Genomic DNA, 19570 nt, shown 5'->3' with positions numbered 1-19570 from the left:
CTGCGAAGTGAAAAAAACAACCTGTTAGAACGAACTAGGCCCAAGATGGCAGAGGATCTGCCTTCCAGTCGACCTTGAGCCTCATTATACGCTCATTGTAATTCATTAACTGCTGAACGGCACACCCACCAGCGCCAGGACATTTGACAGTTGCCATGACAACAACCTGAAAAGCCCATACAAGGACTGGAAAGGAGAGTTGCATCAGTTCCGGGTCCAAGCCACACCCCTATTCCTGGATAAGTCAAGAGTGTACCTCCCTCTCTTCCAGATTCCCTCCCTTTCACCTCCACTCTCCTTTAGATTTGGTCTTTCCACCCGCATTGGGTGGAGAAGTTGATTGGCAGACTAGATCCCTGCTCCTCCCTTCACTGGCCATTGAATAAAGCCTGTGCTGTTCTAGTCTCAGCACTGGTTTTGTTATCTATCGGAAAAGAACGCTCCTGGCCAAGACAGCAGGTCTCAGTCTGGGCTAGGACCCCCACAGGGTCACGTGGATTCCAGAGCAAGGCAGGGGCAGGAGTCCCACCCCTGGCCCAGCCTGGGGAAGAGCTCCTCTTCAGGCTGCAGGCTGGGCCCAGGGCTTGGGGAGGCCAGGACTGCACACGTGTGACAGTGCACTTTGCAGTGAGTGGCAGCATGGGGGCTACACCCCAGCCAGACTGCACAGGCTTCCGCTCCCTCTTGAGTTAACTGACCTCTGGCCCCATGTTGTTTTGGGGTTTTGATTCGTTTTTGAAGCTGAAAACTTTCCTTCTCATCTGTCTATATAAAATTGGCTTTTCCCTCCTATATTCCTACCAAAAAGATAAGCTTCAGGGAATGTTAACTATAAGTCTGTCCCCTCGGATTTTGGAGTAGAACTGCTCACACACGACCCTCATTCTGGGCAGAGCTGGCCGCTCTGGGCGGCCCAAGTGCAGGCCCTGCTGACCATCTCCCTGGGCAGCCTCCTCCAGCAGCTAAGCTTCCCAGGGCCAAGCCATGGATGTGGGGTGTCTGTTGGCTGGTTTTCTGCTGTGGTCTCTTTCACGTACAGAAACCGAGGAGCTGCCAGGCCTCCAGCCATGTCCCTGAAGGGCTGACTGTCCATCTGGAAACAAGGTGGAAGAGGAAGGCTCCCAGGGGAGAGAGCCAGGCATGTGCTGGCCTGGCAGGGCTCTGGGTTGGGCTGTTTCCTGCCAGGTAGGCAGCAGTGAGTATTCAGTTGGCTGGGCAGACGAGCAGGGCAGCCCTGTAAGGTGAGGCCTGAGGGGCCAGGGCATGGAGGGCTAAGAGCCAGCTGGACTGAGCAAAAGCCTGTCTGCGGTCTGGGCAGTGAGGTTTGGTGCTGGGTTCTTAAGTAGGGGTATGACCAGGCCAGTGCAGGAATGGGCAGCTGCACTGAGGTCTTCCTTCCAGCCTGAGTGTAGACAGTGGGACAGGCAGAGAGCAGACACAGGGTTGAAGGCCAAGGGCAGTGTCATCAGGGCTTTTGGTGGCATCTTGGCAGGGCACAGGAGCTACCTGCATTAGTCAGCTATTGCTGTGTAAAAAATCATCCCTGAACTTAGTGGCTGTGATCATCATTATCCTTTCTCACAGTCTGTATGGATCAGGAATCCAGACAGGCCACTGTGGGTCAGTTTGTCTCTGCTCCATGATGTCTGGTGCCTCAGCTGGAACCCCTGACTCATTGCTCACTGGTCTGGTGGCTGATGCTGTGGCAGCTGGGGCCCTAGGCTGAATGCCCACGGGGGGTCTCCACATCCCCTGAGTTTCCCGTCAGTGCTGTGTCTGGGTGCCTGGTGTCAAAAGTTCAAAAAAAAAAAAAAAAAAAAAACAGAAGTAAGACCAACACATTAGAAATTAGTATAAGTTTATGTGCACACACCAGAAAGACAGTTTGCCAACCCACACCACTCAAACCAAAACAGGGAATGAGGCTCAGAGGATGTTATGAAGCAGCTTACACAGTGTGAGCACAGTGACTATGTGTCCTTTATTATGATTGGTTATAATATCGGAATTTTCTTAAATGAAAGGGAATTGGTTAGTGGTCACTTCACATCAGTTTTAGGGAACTATGTAAGTTTTGCTTACGATTTTCAGAGGCATAAGCAAGAACTGTGTCAGGTCAAGTTGACCTTCTTGTGCTGCAAAATAAGCTAAATTAAGCTTTGCTTATATGGCTGGTTTTGTCTGCTCAGGGAATTTTTTCTGGTTGTGTTTGATTTTAACACCAGGGCAAGTGTTCTGAAACAAGAATCAGGAGGAGCCACCCTCAGAACCTCAGAAGCCAGGCAGCACCGTGTCCCGCATAGTCTTTCGGAGGCAGCTACAAAGGTCCACCCCGGACGGTCCACTCACTGGTGCTTGCCAGAAAGGGAAAGTCAGTAGTGCCGCCAGTAGTGTTACGGAAAACAATCTGCTATCCACCCCAACCATGATCAGACCCAAGAATCACTATCACGATTCAGCTCCGGAGGCTGAGAGGCTGTGGCCTCCCCCTTGGGGTGGTGGGCGACTTCTCCCAGTGAGGAGCGCGTGGGAGATGGCAGCAGCCTGGACAGAGAAGCACAGTGTGGTAGGCGGTCCCAGCTCTGAAGGGGGATTAACCCAGAGCCGGGCATCCCAGATTCCAAACCTCCAGGGGCCCAAGGTGAAGGCGGGAGGCGACGTCAGAGCACTGCTGTCCTGGGCGGGGGTGCTGCGCACTGGCCAGGTATCTGAGGGGTCTCAGCAGGCTGCCGCCTGGAAGACACGGTTGGGGCGCTCTCAGCACAGCCGCCGGCCCTCAGGGGTCCTTCTGGAGGGAACAGTGTTGGTGGAAGGAGTAAGTCCGCCCTGTGGGGCCAGCCACTCCTCCCCACCTCGCGGCACCAGGGACCCTGAGGGAGAGGGTTGGGGGCGAGGCCTGGGGGCGGAATGGGGGCGCGGGGGAGAACACTCTCACTCAGGGAGGAAGCTGGGGGGCCTCGGACCACAAACACACGCTGGCGTCCGGCTCTCGGACTTGGCGAGGGATGCGAGGAATGCCACCTGCGAAGCCGGGCGGGTGTCGACCCCGCCCTGGCTAGGCCCGCGTGACCCCACGTTCTCGGGGCGCTGCGGTGGACCCTCCCCGCGCGGCTCGCGGGGCTTCCGCGGCCCTCCCTCCCTCCATCCAGCCCCCGCCCCTCTACAAGCCCGCCCTCCATTCTGGCCCCCCTCCCTCCGGCCCCGCCTTCTCACCCGGGCCCCGCCCCTCTCCTGCGGCCCTCCCTCCCTCCAGGCCCCGCCCGTCCGTCCAGCCCCGCCCCTCTCCCTCCAGGCCCCGCCCCGCCCCGCCCGCGGCCCGGCCCCCGCAGGCCCCGGGACCATGGTGGTGCTGAAGGGCGTCCCCGCGCTGCTGTCCCCCGAGCTGCTCTACGCCCTGGCGCGGATGGGGCACGGAGACGAGATCGGTGAGCGCGGCAGAGGCAGGGCCTCGGGGAGACCGCTGCATCGGGCAAAAGTCGGGCGAGGCTCCCGGTTCCCTCGCCTCCCCCGGCCCCGCACGGGTCCTGGCCCACGTGATGTCCCGGCCAGGAGGCGACGGACTCCTGGCGTCCAGGAAGAGCCGGGTCCTGGGTGAGGCCACTGGTTTGGCCGTCCCCTCTTTCTTTAGGAAACTGAGGGCTGGGCGATCACGAGGACGATGGCCCTCGGCCTGGGAGGGATTGTGTCTGGGCTAGTCCAGTTCCTCCCCCAGCCCGAGGGTCCGGGGCCCCAGCGGCCAAGTCCACGCTCTGACCCCAGGCCCTCTGTGCGGCTCATACTCCAACCCCTTCCCGACGCGGCCCCGAGGGGCCACAACCGCCTGCGCCTGGGCTGTACCCTGACGTTTGCAGTGGTTTCTCTTTTCCTGGGATTGTGGGCCTTGGGCGGGGGCTGCTGGCCGGACGCTGAGCGAGACTCCAGGCAGCATTCTGGTAACACCTGCAGTTCCTCCTACACCTGCAGTTCCTCCTGCACCTGGTGCTGCCTCTCCTTCCGCCTCCACTCTAACGGGATGGGAGGCGCAACCGGCGTGGCCTAACGGGTCTGGCCGCTGACTGTTGGTGTGCCCCTGCCCACGCGGTGGGAGGGTGGGCTGCACGGACCCATCTGGGATGTCTAATCCCTCTGGCTGTTCAGTTCTTGCAGACGTGAACTTCCCCACCTCCTCCATCTGCAGGTGTGGCCCAGAGGAGATCCGTGCCGATGGTGAGCTGCTCCCTTCTTCTGAGATGGGTTGGGGAGGGTGGGCTCTGGGCTCCCCAGGAACTGCAGCTCTGCTCCCACCCCCACCAATTACTCAAGCACCCATTAGTGACCCAGGAAATCCCAGTGCCAGGACCCTCAAGACCGTCCCTGCAGCCTCCAGTCCCCAAAAGTGAGCCTTGGGGCCTCCTGCTCCATTTTGCACACCACTTAGTAACTTCTTACAAATGAGGAAACTGAGGCCTGCACCTTGTTGGCTGGCTGAGCAGTGGTCCCCCTGCCACCTCACCCCTGGTCAGATGTTCAGCCTTTGCTATGGAAACCCCCACACTGGTGACCTGGTCCTGAAGGCTCCAGGTGTCCACACACTCCATCTCTAAGACCCTCTGACCTCCCAGGAGCTAGTGGGAGGTGAGGCTGGGAGGGGCCTGGAGCCAGGTCTGGGAGGTGATGGTAGGAGCAGTTAGTGGTACTGTGGGTGGTAGAGGGTATGGGCTGGGACTGGGCTCAGGCAAGACTTGGATGCTCCCCTCAACCCCCAGCAAAGCTGTGAGTCAGGAACACAACTCTCCCTGCAAGGTTCAGGCCACTAAAGGCACAGAGATGTAAAGTGTGGGGTAAACCCAACCCCCCAGACAGAGCGGTCCTGACCCACGGGCCTTGGCTTCCACCCCTGCTCAGGGAGCTGAGCCAGCTGTGCCTGAGTTTACACCCTGGGCCAGGAGACCCGAGTGCTGTCCTGCCTATGAGGGTGGGACAAGGTGGGCCAGTGGAAAGGCCAGGATGCTGAAAGAGAAGGGGTGTCTCAGTAAATCATGGTGCAGCCCCCGGAGGTGACACACACCCCGCAAAACAAGTGGTTAGGATTCACATCGAATAGACAGGAAAGTCTCACCTTGTAGATACGCAGGGGAAAAGCAGCAGATGGCAGCAAGATTTCCTTTATGGGGTTAAGATTACAGCCAATTCTTTCTTTTGATCAGATCTGTGTTTCCCAATTTTATACAAGAAGCATGCATTAGTTTAGCAATCAGAAACCAACTTTTGGGAGAGCGGGGGACCTTGGAGCCAAGTGGGACAGGTTTGGAGGCAGCCTTGGGCAAAGGGGCCTCTTTCCAGGCCCCACTGTCCTCATCACAGGGAGGTCATCTCCAAGGCCTTCTAGGGTCAAGGAGGAGGCCCAGGTGCCTCTCCTGGCAGATGGGTGTTTGGGATCACCAACAACAACCTGTGTGGCACAGAGTGGAGTGGGGTGGGCAGGGCCGGGACAATGACACCAGCATGACCTCGATAAGTGTCACCGGGCAGGCCGCAGATGCCTGAGCTCCTCATCTGTCCTGGGCGCAAGTTTATCCTTGCTGTCCGAGTTAGTGAGATCCAGTGTGGAAGGAGTAGACAGGCAGGTGGGCAGGTGGCACTGTTGGTGGCCCGAGGGAGAGGGCCGGAGTCTGAGGCCAACACTCTGCCTTCAGGCCTGGGCATCCCTCAGCTCCTGGAAGCCATGCTGAAACTGCTACCACTGGACACCTACGTGGAGAAACCGGTGAGGCCTGCATTGCGGCCCTGGGTCTCAGTTTACCCTTTGCCAGAGCTCAGGGGGCCCACTTGCCTTGGATGGTGGGGAGGACATGTGTCCCTGAAGGCCCTGATCAGCAGAGCCCTGAACTGTCACCCAACAAGGGGGTCCTGGAGGCACCCAGAGCAGGGGTGGGTGGGCTGCAAAGCTGACCCCCTCCATCTTCAGGCTGTGGTCATGGAGCTGGTGCCCAGCGACAGGGAGAGGGGCCTGCAGACCCCCGTGTGGAGGAGCTATCAGTCCATCCTCTTAGGGGCCGGCTGTGCGGTGAGTCTGAGGCCCCCATTGGGAAAGGGGTCGGGGACTCTGTGACTCCTTGGAGCCCAGGAGAAGTGAAAGACAGGTGCCCCAACCCCCACACCATGGTTGTGCAAGCTCCTGCCCTGGGGACGGCCGCCCCTGCCCCCAGCCTCCTTCCTCCCTTCCAGGATCCTGACCTACCTGTCTCTGCCTGGGGGCCCTCACCCACCCCAGCCTGTCCCAGTGGGGACAGGGGGAAGTGGAGTAACCCCTGGTCCCCATATGTGGTCAGAGGCCTCGCCCAGTGCTGCAGGTCACCCCCAGCCCTGCACGGGGCTGGGCTTGTCATCCAGGGACCACCCACTGGCAGGTCTTGAGCAGGATATTCCTGAGAGAGGACCTGGGGCTCCCGTCCTGGACAGCAGCCCTCCCCCACAACCCAGAGCTCCTCAGATGATTAAGGGCCCCAGGCAGGCAGCCACCAAACATGGCAAACGCCTCACCCACCACAGCCCACTGTGTTCCTGCCCACCTAGTCCTTGCAGGTCAGAAGCCCCCTTGTCCAATGGGGCCTGGGTCCCTCAACCATGCCACCCTTTGCCTTCCAGAGCCCCCTGGCGAAGATAGAGAGGTTTGAGTTCTATGAGCGAGCCAAAAAGGCTTTTGCTATTGTGGCAACTGGGTGAGTTCTGGTTGGATCCTACTGAGTCCACTGGGTTCTACTGGGTCCAGCTGGATCTGGGTCAAGCATGGGGCCCGACCCCTTCCCACTCAAGAGCTCCCCCCCACCCTCGTCTCAGCCCCTGCCCTGGCTGAGACAAGATGTCCCACAGGGATTGGGACATCCCAAGGGGTGTGCCTGGCCCTGCCCAGTGGGTGATAAGAGTGGGTGGGGTGGCTGGTAGAGCAGGGGTATGGGCACCCAGCTCTCTCTGTCCCAGCTAGCGCTCAGCTCAGCTCCTTACGCAGGGAGACGGCCCTTTACGGAAACCTCATCCTCAAGAAGGGGGTGCTAGCCCCCGACGCCCTGTTCCAGGCCTGTTGAAGACGCCCCTGCCCAGAGAGGAATCTGGACCCCTGAGCCCAACAGTGCCACTGGCAGGCACGTCCAGCAGCAAGATGAACGGCCTTGCCCTGTCCGGTCAGGGGCTCTGGGTCCGGTGCTCAAATGATCCCAATTTGTGAAACTGATGGAAATTGTAGTGACTGGCCAACGTTCAATCCAGAGATTTAAACAACTCTGTCCTTACTCACAACAGCCTGTCTGGTGCCGAGCACAGTGGAGGCTATTGGGTCCCCAGAGAGCAGACCCTTCCCTGCCCACGATGAGCCCTCAGGTGGGAAGTATTGCCTCCCTCCTCCCTATAGGTTTGGGCCACCTGACTTGGCAAGTCCCTGGGTTTGGGACCAGAGCTCACACATGTAGATACCCTCATGTGGGGAGACCCCACAGAGGACCTGGGAAGGGGACTGGGGGACTGGAGGCCTGGATGGGGGCAGTGGTGATGCAGCACACTGCAGGGGGCCTGGAGATGGGTACTTCAGCTGCCTAGGCCACCCTGAGGGGGCAGGGACTTCTGCATCAGCCCCCAGGGCTGCAGACACTAAGGTGGCCCTTGAAGAGGGGACATGGGCTGTTCCTGCATCCCCAGAGGAGGAGGGCAGGTGACGGGGCTGGTCTGGGAACCCTGGAGCTGAAGCACAGGCTTGAGCTACCTGGGGCGCCCAGGCCTGTGTTCCCTCGCTCTAGTGGTTGAGCGCCTACTGAATACGCACAAGCCTGAGCAGTTCTGTGGACGGGGGTGGGGGGGTGGGTAAAGGACAGGAGGATGCCCGGGGCTCAGGCAAAGGGCCTTCCTAAAGGAGGCCTGAGAGGCTGCAGGTTCTTGAACTGAGTCTCACGGGGTGGGGAGAACCAGCACCTCCATCAGCAGGCCGCCTCCTGCCCCGCGCCCACTGGTCTGCCTCCTCATGGCACATCAGCCTGCACTTTGCAGAACTTCCCGAATGGACTGCAGCGCACCCTTTTGTCTGGCTTCTCCCTCGGGGTGCCTCGGTGGGATGCGTGCGTGTTGTGTGCGTCGAGGACGCTTCTGCGGCTGGGCAGGACTCCACCGTGTTGCAGCCGCGCACTGGTGCGTGGTGCGGGGTTGTTTCCAGTTCTTTTTGACTGCAAGTAAACTTCCTGTGAACGTGCGTGCACAAGTCTGTTTCTCTGGGCTCACACCTCAGGGTCCAGGCTGGGTTGGAGGGCAGATGTGTGTGTAACTTCCTGAGAAGCTCCCAAACCGTTTCCAAAGCAGCTGAGCTAGTTTACGCGCCAGCCCCAGGCCTGCCGTCCTAGCTCCTCGTCCCGTGTGCTGGGCTCCTGAGAGCTGCTCTGACAGGACTGTGGTGGTGTCGCCTCCAGTTTTCATTTGTTTCCCTGCTGATCAAGGCCGTTGAGCATTTCCTCATGGGTGGACGTGCCTTCTAGCTACTTTCTTTGCTGACATGAATGTTCAATCTCTTGCCCATTTTGGCACCAGGGCCTTTAATGATTTTGGTTACCAGGATCAATGTCATGGGGGCTCCCACCCCATCACCAGGCAGCCCTGCTGGGTGTCCTGCAGCTCAGCCAGGTTCTGACACCACCTGCCTGAGGATGCGTCAGATCCCTCAGGTTCACGGCTCAGTCTCGCAGGACTGCCCCCAGCACCGCCCCTCCTCCAGATGCCAGTCCCAAGTCCAAGTTGTCACCTGGGCTTCTGACCAACTGGCTGTAGATCGGGGGCTCCCACGACCCCTCCCTGGGCTGGACTGATTTCCTACAGCTGCTCACAGAACTCAGAGGAACATTCACTCACGAGATCACTGCTATCTTTGGATGTGACTCCGGGACAGCCAGGTGGAAGAGATGTGGGGACGGGTCCCCCACCTCTCCAGGTGCCACTCTCCCCGAATCTCCTCGGTTCACCAGCCCAGAAGCGCTCCAGGCTCAGACCTTTGGATTTTTATAGAGGTTTCATTACAGAGGCGTGGTTGGTGAAATCTTTGGCCGTTGGTGAAATCTTTGGCCGTTGGTGAGTGGTCCTCTCCCCTTCCCGAGGTCTGGGGGTGGGGCTGCAGTTCCAACCCTCTGGTCCTGGGAGGTTCCCTGGCAGTTGGCCCCCATTCTTAGGGACCGTCCCAGGGTCCCTTCATTCCTACAGCAAAGGACACTTTTATCATGCTCATCAGGGTTTTGGGAGCTTTGTGCCAGGATCAAGGACGAAGACCAGATGCATATTTCTGATTATAAATCGTGTCGCAGTCTTTTTCACTCAGTCCAAGCTCTTGTCAGGGAGCGCCGGGGCCACAAGAAGCATCTTGGGCTCAACCAAATGCTCAGACTTGGGAGAAGAGCATAGAGCACCCTTGCTGGCCATCTACTCAGGAAGGATGTCCCACGGGGTGCAGTGGGTCGCAGCCAGCTCAGGTGTTTGGGGTGAGGGTCAGTGGGTACCGCCTCACTAAGAGCCCACGGCCCCCAGAGCCAGTGTCTCTGGCCACCGCTCTGCAGGTGCAGCGTCCAAGTTCCCGCCAGGGCTGCTGCCTCGGGGAGCCAAGGCTGTGGCTCCCAGGCGGGAGGACTGACTTCCCACCCACCAGCAATCACTCTGCATAAGCAGTGCTGCCTAATGACACCGGGACAGAGAGAGGTGACGCAAGCTCAATGGGTCTGTTTGCCTCTGTAGGTGGGGTGAGGGGTGGGAGTGCACCTGGGAGAGCTAGGGGAAGGGGCTTGCGGGGGACTAGCCAGCCAGGGGGCCTCCCCTCCCCTCTCCTCCACTCCTGATTCCAAGAAAGGCTAGAAGGAGCCACACCTATCGTTGGTGACAGACCCGTGGTCTGTCGCCTCTGCCAATGTCTCCTGCTCCTGAGGCTTGCATGCACTGAAGCACACGTCCAGGTCCCCAGCTCACTCTGCCTCTCCAGCTGTGCCCTGGGTGGAGGAAGTGTCCTCGGGGGAGGGCTGGAAGGAGACTTGGCCACAAACACCACCATGGGCTCCCCAGGGCCGTGGCCACCAACGACCTTGGGTCCGAGCTCACTGGGATCTGGTCCCCGAATACCTGTACCCAAATCACTCAGGGGTGGCCCCCTAACCAGACAGAGGAGTGACCTAGAGAAGCCATGAGCCTCACGCATGCTGAGTTCAGGGCAGCCTGAGACCTGGGTGCAACTCTGGGGACTCGCAGATACTGCTCCTCGGGTCTGGGTGGGAGCAGGGGCCCCCGACTTAGCAGGCAAGGTGCATGGTGGTGAGGCGCATGGCGGCAAGGCTGGGACCTGCTCTGCCTGTGTCGGGGCAGGGTCTCAGGCTCCTCATGGGTAGCACGGGGCTGGCAGAGCTTCTGCGTTGTGGGTGCTGGGAGGCATGTTTGAGTTCTGGGGGCTTGGGACTTGCTGGGCAACAGGAGCTCCAGGGCACATGGGGTCATCTGGACAGACCCACAGTCTCCGGAGCAGTGAGGTGTGGCTTTCTGTCTTGGCCACAGAGCCGACTCTGTCTGGGCCATGGGGAGGGCTCAGGCACCAAATGCTTCCCTCTCGATGCAGGGGCCGAATGCTACCCAGAAACCCCATCTGAATTGCATGCACCCCGGCACAAACACTATGTGTGGAGTAATTCCAGTGACCCCATACCTGCAGCTGTGACTTCAGACCTGCTGAGCCAGGCCAGGCCAGAGCTGGGCACCTCAGCCAGTGCCAGCAACTGCCCAGAAAATGAGGACAGAAAGTCTGGACCCAAGTCCACTCTCATTCACCTGTGCACCTGAGCACCTGTCCACCTGTCCATCTGAGGAGTCAGACTGGGCTCCCTCCTCCCAAGACCTTTCCATTCTCAGGACCTGTCTGATGGAGCCCAGGGTAATTCCACCCTGACCACTGGCCTTTGCCACACCCCAGCCCCCTCCCAAGAGCATGGGCTCTGGGCGTGGGCAGCAGGGCTCAGCCTTGTGCTCCTGGGGGCTCTCGAACTGGGGGGCAAACCCATGGCCCCCCTTCTCCCAGACAACAGGCCGGGGCTCACAATCACTGATCTTGAAGACACATGTGGCCTCCACCTCTTTGCAAGTTTTATTTTTTCCAGCTAGGAAGGGGTTAGGACTCCCTGGGATGGTAGATGTGGTCTCGGTCCTCCTCTGGCCCTTCGAGCACCTGGTGAGATGGCAGCACCAGAGCCCTGACCCCCGCCTCCTCCTGGGGCTCCTCCAGCCAGCTGTGATACAGGCTGTCATGGTCGGGTTCAGGGCCCAGGATGTCCTTGGCACCTACGAACAGACAGATAGAGGTGTGGCCTCAGCTTCCCTCTCAAGGCCTCATCATCCAAGTCGACCCCTGGAGGGCTCCCCCGCCCTGACCTTGCTCCCCCTCCCAGGGGGCGGCTGCGACTTTTGGTGCCACAAGCAGCCCCATGAGCTGGTTGTCCTTCTCCAGAGGCTCCATTGCTCGGACACCCCAGGCCCTGTGAACAAAAGCCCCTGGGTCAGGTCCACGTGCACAGCAGGAGGCCCCAGGGCCAGCACGCTGCCACTCCCAACCCAGACCCTCGGGCCAGGTGCCCCCACCATACCCCTCATGTGCAGAGCCCAGGAAATCCCCGAGGGTGAGGGGCATGGGAAGACATCCTGGCCCAAGACCAAGGCTGTGTTGCCTGGGGGGATCCATGGGGACGGGGTTGCTCTGGGCCATGAAGACCCCTGGGGCTTGTCCGAGGTTCTGTCCTGTCCAGATGTCAGCAGGCCCCAGGCCTGGTCAGGCTGTCCTCACATGGGTGCAGGAATAGGGCACAGTTCAGAGGCTTCTCTGTCTCTGCCTTGGCCTTGAGCGGGAGCCCTGGCAGGGACTGCAGCCTGGAGTCCCCAGGCTCTGTGATCTGCTTGGTTGTTGACAGACCCAGAGACTCTCGCATCACCCCTCCCCAAATCTGCTGGACAGGACCTCTCCTCCATCCACCAAGGCCCCCAGCTCAGGGAGGCCCCAAAGAGGGTGCAGCAGAGGAGTTCAGGAGGGGCTGCTGGGGGCACTCACTCCTTTGTGTCCTGCTCCATGCCGACTTTGCCTTTGGTCTTGAGAAGGACCTGAGAGAGAGAGGCCACAGATGTAGGCTCAGCACAGTCCTCAAAGCGTCTAAGGTCAGAGAACAGCTCCAAAGCCCCCTGGATCACACTTGCCGACTCCATTCCACCCCTGCCTGCCCCTCCTGGGCCCTCTGGGGACTGGCTGGGGGCCCTGTGGTTTCTGGGAAGACTTGAGGAAAGCAGACGGGTCACACCCGCACCACCTGTGCCTGACTGGTGGCCTGAGGAGGAGGGGCCAGCAGGGACAAGAAAGCAAATGAAACAAGGGACCCAGTGGAGTGAGTGCTTCCCAGCAACTATGGGTCCTCCTGTGTCTCCCTCTTCAACTGGTCGCTCCCAGGTGAGCAGGGCTGAGTGGCCTTGAGCCAGGGCGAGGAGGTGACAGCCCCAGCACAGTCCTGGCCCCAGACAGTTATTGACACCCAGCGCAGCTGAGCAGCCTTGCCTATGGAGGTGCCCTGGGCTTCACAGCACAGGCAAGTGTCAGCAGGCCCCCTCCCCAACCTGGTCACCTGGGGTCATGGAGGCCCCCCCCCAACCTGGTCACCTGGGGACATGGAGGCCCCCTCCCCCACCTGGTCACCTAGGGTCATGGAGGCTTGTCCATCAGACCCCGAAGAGGGGCTGCTCTGAGTCATCCTGTGTCCCCCCAGTGCCCACAGTACCACCCAGTACACAGGGCCTGCAGTCTTCAGGTCCAGGGCCGGCCAGGTGCCCTTCTCCACCTGCCTGCTGGCTAATGGGGGAGCAGAGGGGAGGCTGGGGAGGAACCCACACTTACCTGGGGTATCAAGACTGAGCCTGCCTCCCACGGCAACACAGCCACCAGGCCAATGACCAGGAGGAGTCTGGAGGACCAGAGAGGAGAGTGAGAGGTGGGCGAGGGGCTGCTCCAGCCCTTCCATCTCCAGACAGGACTCCTGGGGCCAGGTCCTGGCCAGGTCCACGGGTAGTTTACTGTCCCCCTTGTCACAGACCAGGACACTCAGGCATTGAGAGGTGGGACCTTGACAGACCCCCACCTACTCCCAGCCCCCAACCCCCAGGACCAGAGGCCACTCTCCTGCCAGCTGCCCTGCATCCCTCACTAGGGGCAGACTCCACCCTGCAGGCATGGGCCACCCGCTTGGACCTGATGATTTGAGCCCCACCTCCAGCTCCAGGGCCTGGCCTGGGTCAGTGCGGCCCCCAGCGCCCCACGTTCAGGCGCTGGTGGGGCTCGGGCTCGGGGCTCAGCTGTTAGGGCGCTCTAAGCCCTCAGCACCCCTGCAGTCTTGCCCTGTGGCTCCTCAGAGGCAAGTCCCAGAGCCGTGGACAGACAGCAGGTCCAGTACCTGGGCAGGAAGCCCAGGAGGCGGGAAAGGCAAAGTCTCTGCCTGGACATGGGGGAGGCCGGGAGCGCCCACAGGGAGAGGAGGTCAAGGACCCAGCCTGAGCAGGGGTCTGAGGAGCAGCGGCCGAAGGTAGATGTCCAGAGATGTGCACAGGGCGGAAGGTGTTGGGGACTCAGCAGTGAGGAGGCCTTACCCAAGACGGCAGTGTCGGGAGAGCAGAGGACGGACAGGAGACACTGTGGGGCACGTGCCTGGTGCATGTGTGTCCATGAGCATGTGTGACTTTCAAGTCGTTAAAAACCAACACAACAGGCCCCAGGTGGAGTTACTTATGCTAAGCCCCATATCACCCAACTGAGACTGAATTACAGTCTGGGCTCTCCCAGTAGCAGACTCTTAAACCAGTCAGTCCGGAATCGCTGGGTCAACACTGGTGAGGTGGGTGGCCAGAGACCCCGCCACCTCCTGAGGGAAGTGACCTTGCAGTCACCCAGAGGCTCTGCTTCACATCCCCTCCTTGTTCCTGCTCCCTCTGCCTGTAAGTCTCACTTTGTAATGAAAGCTCCTGCTGGATGGATGCTACCAGATTCGAGTAGATTTTCGAGTAGATTTTTGCTTAAATAAACTCAGAACGCTTCATATGCCCTGGGTATCTTCAGCAGTCCGCGTGTGCAGTGGGCTGGGCCAGGGCTGGGGAGGGCCGGGGAACGCAGGGTCAGCAGGGATGGCCAGCCAAGGCTTCCTACATGACGTCCCGCTGGCCCCAGATTCCAGCCCTACAAAGACCTTCGCTCCTTCTCCGGGTGACTCAGCACATTGGGGTGAGGGTTCCCATGCACACTGAGGGGCCAAAGGGTGGGAGCATGCCCTGGACTGCAGGGCACTGGCCTGGTCTAGTTCAACTGCCCTGCCTCCCCTGGGTACCGACCCCCGGACAGAGGCCGGTTCTGCTACTTGGTGAGGATTGAAATGGGGGCCTGGGCCTACGTGTCTGGACTTCACACCCAGCTCCACACTGCTCAGCCACATCAGGAAGCCACTTTGCAGGACAGAAGGCTGCTGGACCGGGGAGCAGGGGTGGCAGTGGTGAGCACGGGGCAGCCTGGCTGTGGGCCCCCTGAAGGCCCCTCTCCAGGCAGACAGCTCTGAACACCAAGACTGCCCACCTCTCTATAAAGGCCGCATGGCCTCTTGAACAAGATGGAGTCCCTAGGAGAATCCCCAGGACAGGAGGGCCAGAGAGAGCTCCGGCCCAGGGGAGGGACACCCTACAAGAGGGGAGGGGAGGAGAGGGGAGACCCCTGAGGGAGGACGGCCTCTGACTTCAGGGTCCAGCAGGAGCCCCCATGCTCCCTGAGCCTCCAGCTCCCAGGGTGATGTCCCTTTGGGCTCTGCCTGCCCCTCCCCCAGCCCCTGCCAGCCTCCAGCCCCTTGGTCTTGACTACCCCCCAGTCAGACCTGCCTCCTTCCAGCCTTGTGCTCCGCACCTCCTGCTCCAGTGGGTGATTCTCCACTGGGTCAAGGGACCCCCAAGGGGCAAGTGTACTCTCTCAGAGGGGCCACAGGGGCTGCCTTTGGAGCTGGAGCCCAGACGCAGACAGATGGGCAACAGTTACTCTGGGAGACTCGGGAGGGGAGGTCTGCCCCAAAGCCCCAAACACCCGGGAGGAGCTGGCGCTCTGGGCAGCCACAGCCAAACACTGGTTTGCAGACAGAGAGCCCTCGCCCCTGCCCCTGGATCCAGGCCGGGCTGGGGACACAGGTGCCCAGGGGCTGGTCCCTGAACCAAGTGACTGAGCAACAGAGGTGCAGGGTCTGGGTGGGGACATGGGCTCACAGGTGCTGGGCATTACCTCTTCATTTCAGGGTCCTGTTCTCAGCGTAGAGGGTGCTCTGGGGGACCTGTAGCTCAGACCCGGGTAGCCAGTGACCCAGGGATCCAGATGCCAGGCCTCGCTCCTCCCCACCCAGCTTCTGGAGGTTTTATGGCCCCCATGTGGGCGTGTCTGGACAGAAGTCCAGGCAGTGGAACCTGTATCTCCCAGGTCCACCCAGCCCGACCCCACCTACCTACCTGCCACCCTGGAATCTGCACCGCCTCCACCCCGCCCACAGGTGTCCTGATGCTGCAGGCCCTGGGCTTTGTCCCTTGGGGGCATCGGGCCCCCAGGGGGCTGACTGCTCCAGGAAGACCTGCCAGCCCGCCCTGCCCATGGGGTGGAGCTCTGCACCAGGACTCCTCCAAACTATGCCGGTTCACTGAAAGTTCTGATAATCTAGTACTGAACGCAAGCAATGTCTGACTCTTGATCCAACATTTCCATATGGTTAGCATGCATAATAGCTTTTCTAGTGAAAATCCGCCCCCAAGGGTGAAACCCAGGACGTGGGAGGCACAGAGAGACCAGCCACACCACTCCCGATGGGCTGGGCGGCTTCGGGGCACAGCACGGCACGTAGTCCTAAACCCCCAACACGCCACGTAGCACGTCCAGCACTCAAATCATCCTTGTGAGGAGTAATCATAACAGCTCACCCTGCTTGCACTGAACAGACTCAAAGTCACTCATTACACGCTCCTCCGTTAGCCACGAGGCCTTGTCATCGGACCTGTTCTCATCCAGGCACCTTGAAGCAGTGGACGGGCTACCGCCCTAATAATTGCTCGTGGCCTCGCATCATCTGTATTGTTTTGCTTAGAAAATTCAAAAGACGAACGTGCTCACGGACAAACCGTAACTCTAGCCCGCAGGCTACCAACATCTCTTCCACAAACAGCAACGTGGTGACACCAGCAATTCTTACAAACCTAGCCCTGCCCCCAGCAATCTGCATAATGGGAATCATTCGTACTAATGAAGCTGAGTCCCCCTAGAACTGAGTTGCCTTACTGACTTTAACCTCTGCACCCAAAACTTTATTCCCTTTCTTGTCCCCTCTGACCTCAATCCTGTGCTGACTGAACACTAGTCACCCAGAGTCAGATGACTAAGAACACGGCTGTTGATAACACAGTTAAGGCACTAGAATTGCTGGTGTAGACATCATCATTAAAACCCAGGCTCTCCCCCCAGGGCAGGGTGAGCCAACAGACCCCGGAGCCACAGACCACCTGGCGGACTCCTGAAACTAGATTAAGAAATGTCACGGAAATGTTACAGATGTGTCACAAAGCTGTGACTAATCCCAGTTCTCCGCTCTTCCCCTTTAGCAAAATCCCCTAAGTCACAGACCGAGGAGGAGTGGGTCTGAGACTGTCTCTCCCGCCCTTGCTCAGTGCCCTGGGATAAACCCTCACTTTGCTGCACACACCTGCTGTCAGTTTGCTTTCTGCTCCGCCGGCACAAGAGCCCTGGCTGGGTTAAGGCACTGCCATCTTCCTCGTGACCCAACACCAGTGTCATCCAAATAGTGGTCAATACAGTCATCACCGCCTTACACTCTCTCCAGTCATTCGTCAAGATGATACAAGAGAAAGGAGGAGGGTGCAGGCAGGTCTCGGTTGAGTCCCTGGGATGCACCGCCCTCAAGTGAGAGTCCTTGGAAAGAGTTCAGGAGCAAGCCACAGATGAATAAAGGTAGATTTATAGGGAGATGTACACGGGAGGGGGGGAGCTGGTTAAATTAAAGGTAATACCCTCTGTAGACAGAGTTCGGGCTGCCTTGGAAGGTGAAGGGGCAAGGGTATTCCCAGGAGCTGGGGCACCTCCCGCTTTTGACCTTCTGTGGTCAGCCTCAGGTGTCCTGGCGCCCGTGGGAGTGTCATTTATCAGACTAATGCACTACAACGTGTATCATGAAGCTCAAGGTCCACTGGAAGTTAAGTATCCTGCCGTCTTGGGCCTCAAGGTCTACTGGGGGTTGAGTCTTCCGCCGTCTTGGTGCTAACTGCTGTGTCATTCCTTCAGTGGCCTTGCCCTGCCCCCTTCGCTCCTGTCTCAGTAACACGGTGAGGGAAACATACACATCATATAAACAATATTAAACCACCATTTACATGAGAGAAACCCTCATAACTCTCCCCTCATTACCCTGTCTACTCCCATCACTCAATCCCAAAGTTATTTGGGGGCCTATATGTGGTAAATATAGTTTAACAAAAACATTAGATTGTGAATCTCACAACAGAAGCTCAGACTTTGTTATTTCCCACAAAAGTATGCAAATGCCTAATTCACGCCTCCAGATTTAACAATATGGCTTTTTCAAACTTTTAAAGGCTGGAAGTAATTCCTTGGTCTTAGGAACCAAAACACTGGTGCAACTCCAAATAAAAGTAATACATTAACTTGCCTCTTCTACACAAATCACACTATTTATACTAACTTTGCCAACTATAATAACCACCTCCAACATCTCAAAAGAAACCTATGTCCATTTTATGTAAAACCATGATCTCATATGCCTTTGTTACCAGCTTAATTCCCACAACAATATTTATTTCCTCAAACCAGAAAATAATAATTTCCAACTGACATTGAATTATTATTCAAACCCTAAACTATTAATTGGCTTTATTTTTTTTAATTTCTCTTTTTTTATTGAAGTTTAGTTGATTTACAATGTTGCGTTTCTGGTTTACAGCATAGTGATTAACTTATACACATATATATTATTTTTCATATTCTTTTTCATTATAGGTTACTATAAGATATTGAATATAGTTCCCTGTGCTGTACAGTAGGACCTTGTTGCTTATCTATTTTATATATAGTAGTCTGTATCTGCTAATCCCAAACTCCTAATGTATCCCTCCCCCAGCCCCCAACACTTTTCCCCTTTGGTAACCCTAAATTCATTTCCTATGTCTGTGAGTTTGTTTCTGTTTTGTAAATAAGTTCATTTGTATTATTTTTTTTAGATTCCACTTATAAGTAATATCATATGATATTTCTCTGTCTGACTTACTTCACTTGGTATGATAATCTCTAGGTCCATCCATGTTGCTACAAATGGCATTATTTCATTCTTTTTTATGGCTGAGTAGTATTCCACTGTGTGTGTGTGTGTGTGTGTGTGTGTGTGTGTGTGTGTGTGTGTGTGTGTGTGTGTGTGTGTGTAATATATCTTCTTTATCCAATTATCTTTCAATGGGCATTTAGGTTGCTTCCATGTCTTGGTTATTATAAATAGAGCTTCTATGAACATTAGGCTGCGTGTATCTTTCTGAATTAGAATTTTCTCTGGATCCATGCCCGAGATTAGGATTGCTGGATCATATGGTAACTCTATTTTTAGTTTTTTAAGGAATATCCATACTGTTTTCCATAGTGGCAGCACCAAACTACATTCTCACAAACAGTGTAGGAGGGTTTACTTTTTTCCACACCTTTTCCGACACTTATCATTTGTGGATTTTTTAACAATGACCATTCTGGCTCATGTGAGGTGATACCTCATTGTAGTTTTGATTTGCATTTCTCTGATAATTAGTGACACTGAGCATTTTTTCATGTGCTTATTGGCCATCTGTATGTCTTCACTGGGGAAATATCTGTTTAGGTCTTCTGCCCATTTTTTTGATTGGGGTTTTTTTTGTTGTTATTGAGTTGTAGGAGTTATTTATATATTCTGGAAGTTAAGCCTTTGTCAGTTGCATCGTTTGCAAATATTTTCTCCCAGAGTGTCTTTCATTTTGCTTATGGTTTCCTTTGGTGTATCAATTGGCTTTAAATTAGACCATTTCTCAATGATATTCATAGAAGTAGCACTTTTTGTTACATGGTCAATTATAGAATTCTCAATATCATACAGACACCCAGACCCAAATAATCAATTTCCAAGCACCTACTCACATTTATTATCACCATACTAGTTTTAGTTGCTGCCAACAACCTTCTCCAACTTTTTATCAGATGAGAGGGAGTTGGAATCATGTCTTTTTCATTAACTGGACGATGACACAGTCAAACAGAAACAAACCCCACTGCCCTCCAAGCAATCTCACAAACTGCGTTGGCGACATTGGATCATTAGCTTAACAGCACTGCTCTTGCTCTACTTAAACGCATAGGATTTACAACAAATTTTCATCCTTAACCTTAAATCACTCTAATTTAACCCTCACTGGACTTCTAGCCTGATTTTGGCTCCACCCACGACCCCTACTC

At 56.9% G+C, this 19570-nt stretch overlaps 2 protein-coding genes and 1 long non-coding RNA gene across 4 annotated transcripts; 1 reads left to right on the top strand and 2 right to left on the bottom strand.

Annotated features, from left to right (window-relative positions):
* Window positions 1-1841: 1841 nt before the first annotated feature.
* Window positions 1842-3038, bottom strand: LOC116156014 (uncharacterized). Its single transcript, XR_010382072.1, has 2 exons — window positions 2627-3038; window positions 1842-2544 (listed from the first exon to the last, which is right to left on the bottom strand). It is a non-coding gene; the product is annotated as an uncharacterized LOC116156014 (long non-coding RNA).
* Window positions 3039-3303: 265 nt separating this feature from the next.
* On the top strand, window positions 3304-8215 carry FUOM (fucose mutarotase). 2 transcript variants are annotated; one of them, XM_031462095.2, is made up of 6 exons: window positions 3304-3425; window positions 4138-4206; window positions 5676-5746; window positions 5948-6046; window positions 6628-6701; window positions 6989-7257. In XM_031462095.2, the coding sequence occupies exons 1-6, from the start codon at window positions 3341-3343 to the stop codon at window positions 7062-7064; spliced, it is 474 nt and encodes a 157-aa protein (XP_031317955.2). In that variant the 5' UTR covers window positions 3304-3340; the 3' UTR covers window positions 7065-7257. The 2 variants fall into 2 exon arrangements, with proteins under 2 accessions (XP_031317955.2, XP_064344655.1); XM_064488585.1 differs by lacking the exon at window positions 6628-6701 and having other exon boundaries at window positions 6989-8215.
* A 2897-nt stretch (window positions 8216-11112) lies between these two features.
* Window positions 11113-15460, bottom strand: PRAP1 (proline rich acidic protein 1). The gene is made up of 5 exons (XM_010998323.3): window positions 15314-15460; window positions 12908-12974; window positions 12077-12126; window positions 11407-11510; window positions 11113-11316 (listed from the first exon to the last, which is right to left on the bottom strand). Exons 1-5 carry the CDS (start codon window positions 15319-15321, stop codon window positions 11147-11149), a joined length of 399 nt encoding a protein of 132 aa, XP_010996625.1. The 5' UTR covers window positions 15322-15460; the 3' UTR covers window positions 11113-11146.
* Window positions 15461-19570: the final 4110 nt, after the last annotated feature.

This window comes from Camelus dromedarius, chromosome 8, assembly GCF_036321535.1.
Source record: "Camelus dromedarius isolate mCamDro1 chromosome 8, mCamDro1.pat, whole genome shotgun sequence".
NCBI lineage: Eukaryota > Metazoa > Chordata > Mammalia > Artiodactyla > Camelidae > Camelus > Camelus dromedarius.
This window is presented reverse-complemented; position numbering and strand designations above follow the sequence as displayed.

Bases quoted from the DNA above. Each gene is read 5' to 3' on its own strand.
- FUOM (XM_064488585.1), top strand. From the start codon at position 3,341: ATGGTGGTGCTGAAGGGCGTCCCCGCGCTGCTGTCCCCCGAGCTGCTC. The intron at 4,207-5,675 runs GTGAGCTGCTCC...CTCTGCCTTCAG, and splicing joins AGAGGAGATCCGTGCCGATG to GCCTGGGCATCCCTCAGCTC. The intron at 6,047-6,988 runs GTGAGTCTGAGG...CTCCTTACGCAG, and splicing joins TCTTAGGGGCCGGCTGTGCG to GGAGACGGCCCTTTACGGAA.
- PRAP1 (XM_010998323.3), bottom strand. The intron at 12,127-12,907 runs GTAAGTGTGGGT...TCTCTCTCTCAG, and splicing joins GCTCAGTCTTGATACCCCAG to GTCCTTCTCAAGACCAAAGG. The intron at 11,317-11,406 runs GTCAGGGCGGGG...GTCTGTTCGTAG, and splicing joins CCCCTGGGAGGGGGAGCAAG to GTGCCAAGGACATCCTGGGC.